At 40.1% G+C, this 12,188-nt stretch overlaps 1 protein-coding gene across 1 annotated transcript in view; it reads left to right on the forward strand.

Moving 5' to 3' along the window:
* LOC100533450 (neuron-specific staufen) overlaps positions 1-8,292 on the forward strand; it is a 43,627-nt gene extending 35,335 nt beyond the window's left edge. The window contains 3 exon segments of the mRNA NM_001204727.1: positions 2,026-2,162; positions 3,022-3,191; positions 5,125-8,292. Coding sequence (NP_001191656.1) covers positions 2,026-2,162; positions 3,022-3,191; positions 5,125-5,191 — 374 coding nt within the window. The 3' untranslated portion in view covers positions 5,192-8,292.
* Positions 8,293-12,188: the final 3,896 nt, after the last annotated feature.

The following is a 12,188-nucleotide window of genomic DNA, read 5'->3' on the forward strand; positions in this document are numbered from 1 at the left end:
TGCCGGCGTCTGCGTTTCCGACATAATTGTTGGAACCTGAGTAGAAATGCGAATACGAAAAAGGAGGACGACCTAAATTATCTACTCTCAGTTTTGTGCTTGAACTGCCATTTTGAATTTCGTTTGTTGACTAATTCAATTGTTCAGATCGTGTGGGTTCATTCAAGTCCGACTCACTTGTTCTAATAGAATCTAGATCTAGATTTATATAGATCATTATAGACCTCAATGGAGGATTCATATTCCAGTTCTATTGTGTCAAACCCTATCATAGGTTTTGCTGTGATATTAATGTTGGTAAAAAGCATTTCATCAGGTGCGTGATTTATTTATTTATTTAGAATCTAGACTCGGCTGAGTCCCTCTGTTCAGAATCGGGTGCGGATTTCTAGTTCAAGGCCTATTCCTATTCACTTGTTTTACAAGATCTAGATATATTTAGATTACTAGATCTATATGGAGGATTCATATTCCAATTCTATTGTGTTATTGTATCAAACCCTATTATAGACCTGCATGTTTGCCGACTATCGTCTGAAATCCAACAATCGCGAGCCGGCCGATGCTATCGCTAGGCCCACCTGTATAAGGGCCTAGTCAATGTGCGAAGTGCGAGGCCTGGCCAACTGCCAGCGCCCCCTTTTTCTCCCGTCAGCACTTTCGTTTTTGTGCCGACGTCGGCGTTTCCGACATAATTGTCGGAACCTGAGTAGAAATGCAAATAAGAAAAAGGACGACGGCCTAAATTATCTACTTTCAGTTTCGTGCTCGAGCGGCCATTTTGAATTTCGTTTGTTTACTGATTGTTCAGATCATGTGGATTCATTCAAGTCCGACTCACTTACTAGAATCTAGATCTAGATTTATATAGATCATTATAGACCTCAATGGAAGATTCATATTCTAATTCTATTGTGTCAAACCCTATCATAGGTTGTGCTGTAATATTAATGTTGCTAAAAAGCATTTCATCAGGTGCGTGAATTATTTATTTATTTAGAATCTAGACTCAGCTGAGTCCCTCTGTTCAGAATCGGATGCGGATTTCTAGTTCAAGGCCTATTCCTATTCACTTGTTCTACAATATCTAGAATCTAGATTTATTTAGATTACGAGGCACTACTTGGATAAGGTGGTCCCGACTTGCGTAGGCCTATATCTACATGAGGCCCGTTTCAGGTTCTTTTTTGGGGTAGGGTTAGAGTTAGGTCTCTTCTTTATAGTGTTTGTTGGGGTGGTCGCTCGTTACTCAGAAGTCCTTCCTTATGACACCCACAAAATTGACAAAAGCTCTAATATAGGGGGGGGGGGGGCAAAATTTTCAGACAATCTGATTGAGGCTCACATGCAGGTCTATATTATTTTTGGCATCATGTTACCAACTCCCCAACATTTCTCCATGTGTCTCTCAATGAAATCCCCCCAAAATCATATCTATAGAAATATAGTTCAATGTAGAATGTATGCAGAAATTCATGAGGAAATATTCATAAATAAAAAAGTTATGGAAGGTACAGTGGGGTCACCCCTGAGCAGCCTTGGTTGACGAGATTTCCCCCGGCACTGGGGTCTATTTACCTGGGTTAATATGTCTCTTTGAAATTATTTTTGGAGCTAAGTATTGACTAGTGCTGGATGAAAACCCAAATGTATGCCTGGACGTCCACTTCTATTACCTGATTTGAATAACCAAGTTGAAGACCCAACCAGCTTCGAGTTCATTCTTGCCCTGTTTTCTTTGTGTAAGTCGAGCTCTGGGCACGGGCCTGCCTTCTCTGAGAGGGAGCGTGGGCGCGGTAGAGCAAACAAGAGAGCCATTTGCGACAGAGATGCTTGTATGTAAGGAGCAAATCCAGACTAATCAGAAATTCTTGAGAGCCATACTTTTGAAATGGTTTGGATTTAAATACTTAAATATCTTAATTTGAATACCAGTAGCAAGTCTAGTGGGAAGCAAGATTGGGTGTGAGGTTATGTTGTGATATAAAACTTACTGAAACTTTATAATTGCCCTCCTGACATCAGGGAATCAGCACACAGCGTCCAAAGAGTCTCTAGTCAATCTTGCCAGTATCTTGAAGCCAAATCTGCGGCCGGAGATACAGCTCAGAGAACTATGTAAGGCAATGGACTGTCAACTGGAGATTGATGACTTCACTAAGGTTAGTTCTCTGTTTGTTTCCTCTGAAAATAAGGGAATCGTTATCTTTGAATTTTGTGTTTAGTTAGCTGCTGTTTTAAATTTCCTTTTCATGCGAAACAAAAGTTCTTTCAAAATACAATCGACTATGGGTGAGTTGATGTCCTGGAAGTGAAAAAAGATCAGCTCATCTAAAGTTCAACGTAACCATTGAGACTTGTAAAGAAGAAGAGGTGCTGGGTCCAGAGAAAAAGATCGACTTCACATTTTGCCTTCACACGGCTCATATAGTAAAAACCCTTGCCATCAGAGTTGAATGTAGTAAAGAAAATGTTAAAATGAGCCTTAACCCTCCAGGTGTCATGACAGCCAATGATCAGCCGTCAGGGTGGCTTCTGTGGTGCTGCGGCTGATGACGGCCGACCTACTATACGCCATAGAAATATTACAAATAAAAATGCGAATCCGAATGTTGATGAGTTCTACACTTGGATAACATTTTATAAGTGTTTACTTTTACTGCTTGGACTGTTTACAAGACCAAGAGTCTTTTTTTTTTTTTTTAGCTTCTGAAACTTGGTGAAATACGAGCTCTCAAAACTGTCAAATATGTGCATCTACGATGTAACACGGATAACTCGAATTCATCGGGACCGGCCTCGGTTCTTCGAGGGACACGTGAAAAGTGTTATGACATCGCCTGTGTCTGAGATTCAAGGGAAGCAACAAAGCTTGTCTCAGAACAGAGATTTTTCTTTTTTCGGCTTTTGTCCTAAATCAAACAAGTTAGATCTATGGCTATTGACTTGAATTTGAAATTGAATGACATTGCTCCCTTCTCTTTATTCCTTAAATCTGACACAAACGATATCATGTTTCAGAAGCGCACAAGTGGCACGGAGCACATTACTCGCATCACTATAGGCAGTGAGAACCCCCAGAGCTTCCACGGCAGCAACACCTCCCTGGAGTCCTCCCGGGACATGGCCGCGCTGGATGCTCTCAAAGTCCTTGTGGCCAGGGCCAAAGACATTCACCCTGGAGGTGATGGGTAAGCCACAACGCTTTCTTCATCGGTACATCACGTGCAACTGTCTAACTTTTACACCCTCTGTGCACAGAGCTCTTATAGTCATTTAGGCATACCACTTTGCCTTTTAAAAGCATTAGTTGTGACAAAGCGAAGAGAAAAGCAAACATTATTTTGACAAAGGTGTTATAAACTTCTTGTGCTTTTGCGTCGTGAGTGATGGCCTTTGTCAATGAGAGAATTTTAAAAAACCATCTCATTTGGAACAGTCACCTGTTTCGCGCAGCATAGTTTGAAGTGATACGCAATCGGGGTCGAAGGCTTATGATGCATCCTGTCAGTGTGTTTTGTTTTTGCATGAGTCAAGCGGACAGCCAATAACTGTCCCGGCCCAGAACTCAACTATGACAAGCCCGCCAAGTCCTCTTTCATCCCACCTTTGTTTCCATTTTGTTCATCCTTGAACCTATAGCCTCTATCCTCGACGCCCCAGGGAACAAGACTATCCCTGGTCTTATTTCATTTTTTTTGCCGGGCTGTTTTTGTTTTTATTTGATGATTACTAAAGCATGCTGCTGGGTGGGTAGCTGTAGATTAATGTTGAAACTTATTGAAGGGCTTACAAGTCATAGTCAGAAGGTATTGTCACCATCGCAGGGCTGCCAACCATTCCGATCGATTTTTTCGTAATCATTACAATTTTGTAGCCTCACTACGAAATTCCGATGGTAAGGCGATTTATTACGATTTTTGGCCAATTAAAAAACGTTTTTGGCTCTTTTTTTAAATTTTAGAAGTCTTACTGCAGTCTTGTAAATCGTCCGCCTATAGTTGGAAAACCGCCTCTAAATCAATCCCCGCCCCTCCCTAAAAAAGGAACAGCTGGCCCACTTCGTGCGAGTTAGCCTTGCTCTCAATAAAATCGTACACAAGTAGAAGTATGGCTGCCACGCTGCTGAGACCCAAGCAGTCTAAAAATAGATTTTATCGATCGGCCAGGTAATTAAGACATATTTTTGTTCGTTGTAAAATAGTAATTTTAAAATGAGAGCACTATTACTAATTTTTATGGGAAATTACTAATTTTCTTCATGGTCATTACTAAAAACCATGGAGATGGGTTGGCAGCCTTGCCTCATGATCTCCACCTATCATGTTCCGTATGCATATTGGATGTCTCTCTCATTTGGATTTAAAATTTTTTAAAAGCATAAAATAAAACAAAAACTCCTATACAGTCAAATGAACATGATTAGATAATTGATTATCCGCTGTGTACCCCAGTTTTTGTCGTTGTGGTGTGCTATCTTGTTTATTTGATGAGGATTGCATCTTTAGTTTTTTAAGTTATTTCATGAGAAGTGAATCTTTGAACAGCAGCACAAAGCTGGGCTTTTGGTGAGCCCTGCTTTCTTGGTGGCATGTAACGGCATAAACAAGAAAAAGTAATGAGTGTTTTTTTTAATGATTTCACCTTTTAATGCCATCACTACAGTGACATTTTTTGTGCAATGAATTGACCTTAATGTCAAAAAAAGTTTGTATACATTTGATATTCCATAAAACACTTTTAGTATGCGCTCATTTAGCCATGCTAATTGCCCATTGCCATTGCGCTTTGGGTCGGAAATTGGGCTTTGCTGAGGTCGAGATCAGACACTCTTTGACACTCGTATATCCTATTTGTGTTGCAAATGCCACTAAACTCTTACTACTTGTGGGTGGTTGTTAGGTGCTCTTGTGTTAAGTTTGCTCTTCTAACCTATCATACATCTATTGTCCTTATTGTTTGTATGTTACACTCCAGTATCAGTAACACTTATAATCTTCCACTCTTGTTTAACCTTGTTGGCAAGTGCTGCTAAATTCTCACTAAAACTGTTTAACTAATCCTGTACTGTGTGACTAGTGCTGGGATGAGTAACATCTGCTGCAGTAATGTTTTTCTTCTTAGTCCTCAGGTGAAGAAGGATGTGCTGGCAAGATCTGGATCGGGAATGAAAAAAGATTTCTCCAAGTAACCCAGTGCTGCATCATTTCCTGTCTATGACTATGGCAGACAGCACTATGTACGAGACTGAATGTAATATACTCAGAGCTTTGTCTCGTACACTACATCTGCCAGTGTGTATAGATACGATATGATTAGGCCAAAAGAACATATTATATGATGGACTGTTGTGAACTCTTTAGTCCTTCTACACCATTTTTCTTCTTAAAAAATTATTATTATTATTATTTTTTTTTACTGTGGGCTTCTACATTGGTTTTCTCTCTCTCTCTCTCTCTCTCTCTCTCTCTCTCTCTCTCTCTCTCTCTCTCTCTCTCTCTCTCTCTCTCTCTCTCCCTCTCCCTCCCTCCCCATCTCCTCTACTCCCATGAAACACTCATAATTACTTTTTCTCTTTCCTCTAGTCTTTTGCTCGACTTTTCTTTCTGCTTGTTTTTCAAAAAGCCCCTCGACTTTCCCTCTTTGTTAATATTCTTTTCACCTTTTTTTTTTTGTTTGTTTGTTTGTTTGTTTTAATTTTTAACGTGCAGACCCATGTGGAGATATTTGTCCAAGTTGGACTCTCCACACTCCTTGGGGTTAGCACTGTTCTGGTGGGATTTTTGTTTTTCTTAGTGCTCTTTCTTTTTTTTTTTTCTTTTTTTTTGGCGATTCCTTGCCAGGTTCCAATTTTTGATAAGATAAGTTTTGAGGGCATTTTTTTCTACTCGTGTTTTGTTGGGTTTTTACTTGGTTTTGATTGGAATGTTTTTGTCCAATGCTCACTTTAAGTTTATTTGAATTTTGTTTTTCCTTTGGACATAAGCCAAATCTCTCTCTCTCTCTCTCTTTGGGTGGTGAGAATTTTGGAGTCATGCTGTCATGATTGCAAGTCCAAGGTGGAAACTAATAATATACTCAACTTTGTCGTTCCTGTCAAACAGTAAGGTTGACTTTTGATCATGGGACAAAAAGTCAGATGTAGTCTCCCAAGGTTCAAAGGGAGTTTGGTTTTGTTTTGTTTTTCATTTTACAATCTGAATTCAATTTTTCATTAATTTTTTCCCCCTCTTACTATAGAACATTTTGCCTTGTATGCTCTATCTCAGATGATCCAATTGGTGCATCGTTGTGTTTGTAGTTCCCATGCCACAAATTCTGTATAAAAAATGGGATAGGTAATAAGGGTTGTTCGACCCTGTGACTGCCTGCCACTCAAGTTCTCAATTTGTTATTTGTTGAGGAAAATAGAAGGATGCTAATTTTTCATTTCCCCCCACCCCCCATGTAGAAACTATTCTGAAGTCACAAGTGTAAGCACTTCAGAGGTAGATGTTTGCTGTACAATATTTTCAAGAGCCGGCTGAAAATTTGACCCATGACTCAAATCTCGCTTTATCGTTACAGTTTGTTTTGATGAAACTCATTCATTGAATAGTAGTATGCTCCCCACTATTTTATTGCCTCTATATTGTTAAGAACAAAAAATTACTTCTTTGATAGAAAGTTGTTTTTGAATGCTTCTGTTTAAAAGCAGATGCTGTCTGCGCATTTTTTTATGTATAGGGTTTTGAGGTTTTAGAGATAAATCAAAAGAGTTTATTCTACAAGTATCCTCTTAATGTCTTGTACTGATGGTCTTTAGTTTATTCAAATAAAACCTGTGTGTTCGTAGTTGGTTCTATTTTCTAAGAATTTTGTTTGTGGAAAATGAGCGAATTCGTTGCATCCTCATCTGAATGTGATATTTTTTCTTGAAGCGTGCTATGTACGGGTGAAGTTGAATGATGGAGAAAAATGACCTCCGATGTATTCATGTTATTTGATTGGGTTGCAAGTGTTTGTATTACCGTTTGAAGAGTGATGGACGATTGGGAAGACAGACAAAACTGTGGAATATAATGAAAGCTTGTTGGCTGAAAAATGTGGTCGGTTCATTGCTTCGTCCATATGTCCTTGCTGTAAGTGGACATACATGGTGAGAGCATTACACCAGAAATGTGACGTAAAATTTTATGGCTTCCTGGGGTGCCCTTGGCAAGGAGTGTTATGAATGATGCCTAATTCACAGCTGAGACGACCTTCAAAATTATACTACAGAATCTTCAGGATCTTCTTGTCTCCGGTGTGAATCTGGGTCTGTGTGGTCTCGTACTGCCATTCTACAGCATAGGTCTTGGCTGTACTCTGGCCACCAGCGTGGGAGAGATGAGAGAGAGGTGGGGGAGATTGGGCACTTGTGGAGAGGTCGATAGGGGAACGCAATGGACTTTCAGCACAGATTGTTCCAGTATTTGGAGGACCGCTTGATATTGGACTATGATGACATGCTTACTGCATGTGCGTGCGTGTGTGTTTACGAGTAAGATTGTTGTGCGCGTGTGTTCTATCTGCATGTTGGTGCCTGTGTATACACAGCCATCGTCAACGGTGTCTGCTCTGCACTGCATTTTTCAGTGTGGGTTTTCATCCAAACTAATCATTTGTTTTGTGGCTAAGTGAAAACAGGGTGGCCTGTTTGTTATTTGGGGAATGTTTGAAATAATGGTATTTTTGTTTGGGTTTTTTTTGTTTTGTTTTTTTCCTGCATTGATATTGTTTTGTGAGACTGTAGAAGTTGCATGGCACTTTTGATACTGTTAAGTTTGCTAGTTAATTTCCTTTGGATCTGGTTTTACACTTGAAAGTTGTATTCTTGTTTGTTACAGATTTAAAGATTTGAATGCAGATTGGAAATCTGTGTGCTTTTGAATTTTGTTTATAATGATTTTTGGATTCCAGTTTTGGCAGTCAGCCAATAGTTATATAAAGTTGTTTGAAATTCTTTCACTTTCTGTTTATGATAATTCTGGTTACTGATTACCGTTGGCTTCAGGCAGAAGCTGTGACCGTTTTCTTAAGACCCCTCCATCTCAAAGCACATGCAGACAGGATAATGACCCTCAGTGGGAGGGAAAATTTTAGGACATAGTTTTTGTCCTCCCTTGTTGTTATTGAAACGTTACTATTGAGTGAAATGCTAAAGTTAGAATAGTTCATTTCATGTTGTTAATCCAGTTTATTTCTTTTGCATGGAAGCGAATGATTGATTGATTTGTTTGGTATTGTGAATTGAGAATAAAGTGTTTCGACTTACTCTCTCTTGTGCCCCTTGGCTTGCCCTTGTGTTCTGTAACCCTGTTTGTTTGTTTTTTATCCTCTCTGCAGAGCAGTGTTATTCATTTACAAGTAACACCTTGTTGGGTTTGATACTGAATTATGCGCTCTGCACTTTTGTCTTGTGTTCCCATTGTGTGGTGGTGCAGTACTTTTATTTGTTGAGATTTTGTTTTAACAACCTTCCTACTAGTTTGGACATAATTTTAATTATGTACTACATGTACACACGTTACTAATTTGTGAGTGAAATCTAACAAAAGCCTTTTCCACTTCCCTTCAATGAGAACAATGTCAGCGGGTGCTCTGGTGTGGTTTGCTTCTTCTGTCCTATCAAACATATATCCTCCTTATCTCCCCTCTTTCTTTTTTATGTTTGTTACTCTCTTGTAACACTTCTAATCTTCTGGCGCTCATATGACCTTATGCAGTTGCAAACGCCGTAAAACTTTTGCAAATACTAAAACTAAGAACAATGTCACAAGTTGTGTGATTCAGTTGTGGACAAACTGCATTTTTGTAGTCTCCTTTTCCTTCCTGTCTTTATTTTCTATGCCCCATTTGACACAATTTAGATTATTTAGTAGAAGGGCTGCCTTCATCTTCCTGTCTGAGCCAACCTTGGCTGTGTGGCATCTATTCCTTCAAAAGAGTAAGACATGCTTTGTTTCTGATAATGGAATGTCACACTATGACTAACAAGAGTGGGAAGTTGGAGGGCGCTATCGGGAGGTCCTACTTTTTACTATCTCTCTTTAGTTTGTGCCTGTCTTTCTTATATTCCAGTTATAAATGATTTGTTTTCCTGATGCCCTGATAAGCTATACTCAAGCCCTGACCAATGAGGATGCACATTGTGGGTTTTAAAAAAATGTGGTTTTTGCCCTTTTTCCATTTACTTTGAACCGACCGCGTTTCTATTGCTTTGATTGTTGCTAATATGCTGTAAATCAGGCATGCAAAACTTGATCTGTTTTCAAAGGCATGTAAGAAATTTGGACTCGCAAAAAGCTCAGCAAAGACACGTTCTCTCCCAGCCTGTCTCTGTTTATGTGGAGACCCTCCTTCCTGTAAAAATACAAGAAGGCCCTACGTGACAGAGCACTGAAAATTGATATTTTATGTATCGAACTGGACTAATGTAAATTTACACAGCTGTATCATCAGCGGATTGGGCGCTAGAGGCACACATGACCAATGGCACCTACTCGGGAGCTGCTTGATAATCACTTTCCTACACATGCCTCTGCAAGTTCTGCTTGTTTTTAACTAATGTTTGTCGCCTATTTGCTCCAGATTAGTGCTGATCGAAAGTGCTCTGAAGCTTTTGGAAATTTTTTTTACATGTAAATAATTGATTACCGTATTGGAATGGGATTTCAAAATGGCCGGAAGAAACACAAAGGAACTACATGTACGCCCTATCGACTAAATAAGTCGACTCCGCGTGTGTTGAACTAGGACAACACAGATAATTTCTTATTGTCATCAATGTTGGAAAAGATTGGCTTCAATTGAGTCGATGCGAAAGTTTTCTTTTGAAAAAATACAGTGGAGTCCACTTATAACGAGTCCTGAAACAACGAGAAGTCTGTTATACAGACACTATTCTAAAACCCCGTTTTTTCTCCTTCTTTATCTTTGTAAATAAAATACTGCTATTGCGCAATCAGACCGTCACGCGAGTCGTTTATAACGGAATATTGCTGCTGCTGTGCACAGCGCACAGACCAATTAAACATTATTATAAAACCTTGCCAGTTGAGAAAGTTGTCGGTGATCCAGCGAAACAAAGAGTGGGAGAGCCCACGCGAACCAACAATGAAGGCCGGACCGAATGAGTGGGGAGGGTGTGGCAAGTGCAGACACAAGCAGAACGCATCGCATGATAGGCCAGCAGTCTAGATTAAATCTAGACATACCGTGCCTCTCACTTCTCTGGTGCGGGATGGAGAGGTCACAATGCTGTGATAGATGGATGGAGTGAATGTGTGACGTGCGTGAGCAGACGCAACGCACCACAGTGTGCGGTGGGGTGGGGGACAACGCTGCATAGAGCCAGAGCCCCTTCTTTCAGATCGCCAAGGCCGATTTGTCAACATTGCTAGTGCTAGAGAAAGAAACCTGATTCGATTTTTGATCAAGTAAGACCTAGAGATCATGATGAACAAAATCATCATCAGGGGAAATACAAAAAGGAATAAACAGAACGCCAAACTCATAGATTAGGCCTACTTTACTATTTCCCTTGAATTTATTACTGGATCCCTTGTAACGAGAATCCTGCTATAACGGACATTTCGCACCGGTCCCCTCCCTCTCGTTATAACAGGATTCCACTGTAGCAATTTCTGGTGATTCCATTTTTCTTAATCGTTGGGGAGGCTTCAAAACAGTCCACCCACGCAGCCCAGCATTCTTTGTGTGAAAGCAACAGGGCTCTTCTTTCGATCTCTCACAAACACACAATGTAACTTTGTAAGGCCTATACCGCACCTAAACAAATCTGTCTTTATTTAGACCGTTTTGTCGCAGAATTTAACGTTTCCTCTTGAGCCATACCGCACTAAGAGAAAGAGTAAGACTCAAACGTTTTAAGACTGATATTAACGACACATTTTGAACATGATGGAAGTGGAAGTGACAGAGATAGCATGTGTATGTGCTCTAATGTTTTCAATCGGACGAAAGAAAGAAAAAAAAAACCCAAACGATTTTGGATTTTACTTTTAAATCTCTGTTAGTGTTAGAATAATCTCTCAAAGCTTTATCGTACCGTAAAGGTTTGCCTTCAACGGAACTGCTCTTATTAATTTTTTCAGTCTAATTGACCTCAACATCCATGATAAATTAAAAAAAAAATATTTGCTGATTGTCCTTGCTCGATGTGCGTCAAAACGATCAGATGCATATGTGAGTGTTGATGAAAGGAAATCGGCATGTCATCAAAACACTTGTGTATGGAACTCGGCGTGTCGTCAAATTTCTGGGCAGTTTTATCTTGGTGCGGTAGACTGCTCTATTTTCTTTATTGGCTCAACTCAAACTCAAACCAGTCTTTAGTCAGACTTGTACTTGTACCAGTACTCGGTTTGTGGCCGGTCACATCTGTTCACGACTAAAATGTTGTGTCTAAGTAGTGCGGTGGGGTTTGTATTACTCCATTGTTCACAACCCCCTGAACACAGGCTTTAGTCTGTGTAAAGACAGATTTGTGTAGGTGCGGTACATGTATAGATTCTAGGCCTAAACCGTGCAAACACAGTGGATTCGCCTTCTGCACCTTTTTGGGGGGTATCCGCCTCTCCTACTTTTTATTTTTAGTTGTGGCGAATGTTGTTTTTAATCAACAACAGTGTTGCACACGCCACACTGGGTTCGCCTTTCGTCCCTGTCGCTTCCCATACTGACTGCGGTCAACCAAGGTCTGCCCTTAAATTTCATTCGCTTCGCTCGTTCCCACTGTGTACATAATGGTATTGTTGGGTGTTGTCTGGCATCATTTTAGAATAAAAATTTTTTTTTAACGTAAAGTCCAATCTTGTCAAGGAGAGCCTCTCATTCTTTTTTAGTTGGCGAAAAAGTGTGAAGAAAGGCCGATCCACTGTGTTTGTACCTTTCTGCCCCTTCACCCGTGCTGCATTGAAACGTGCTGTTTCACTAGTTTCAGTTTGCGCAAACGTCGGAAACACGGGTCTGATTTTACGGGTCGGGTTGGGGGCAGTATACAGTATATATGTACATAATATGTACGCGGTTTCTTCAGCCGTTACCTTAAGCACAGAGATATAATGAGGATTGGTTTGGACCGAGCAGTTCTTATTTACCGCTCGGCGTGAGGCCATGTACGACACGAGTGCGCTATATATATA

Source organism: Aplysia californica, unplaced genomic scaffold (assembly GCF_000002075.1).
Source record: "Aplysia californica isolate F4 #8 unplaced genomic scaffold, AplCal3.0 scaffold00573, whole genome shotgun sequence".
Lineage (NCBI taxonomy): Eukaryota > Metazoa > Mollusca > Gastropoda > Aplysiida > Aplysiidae > Aplysia > Aplysia californica.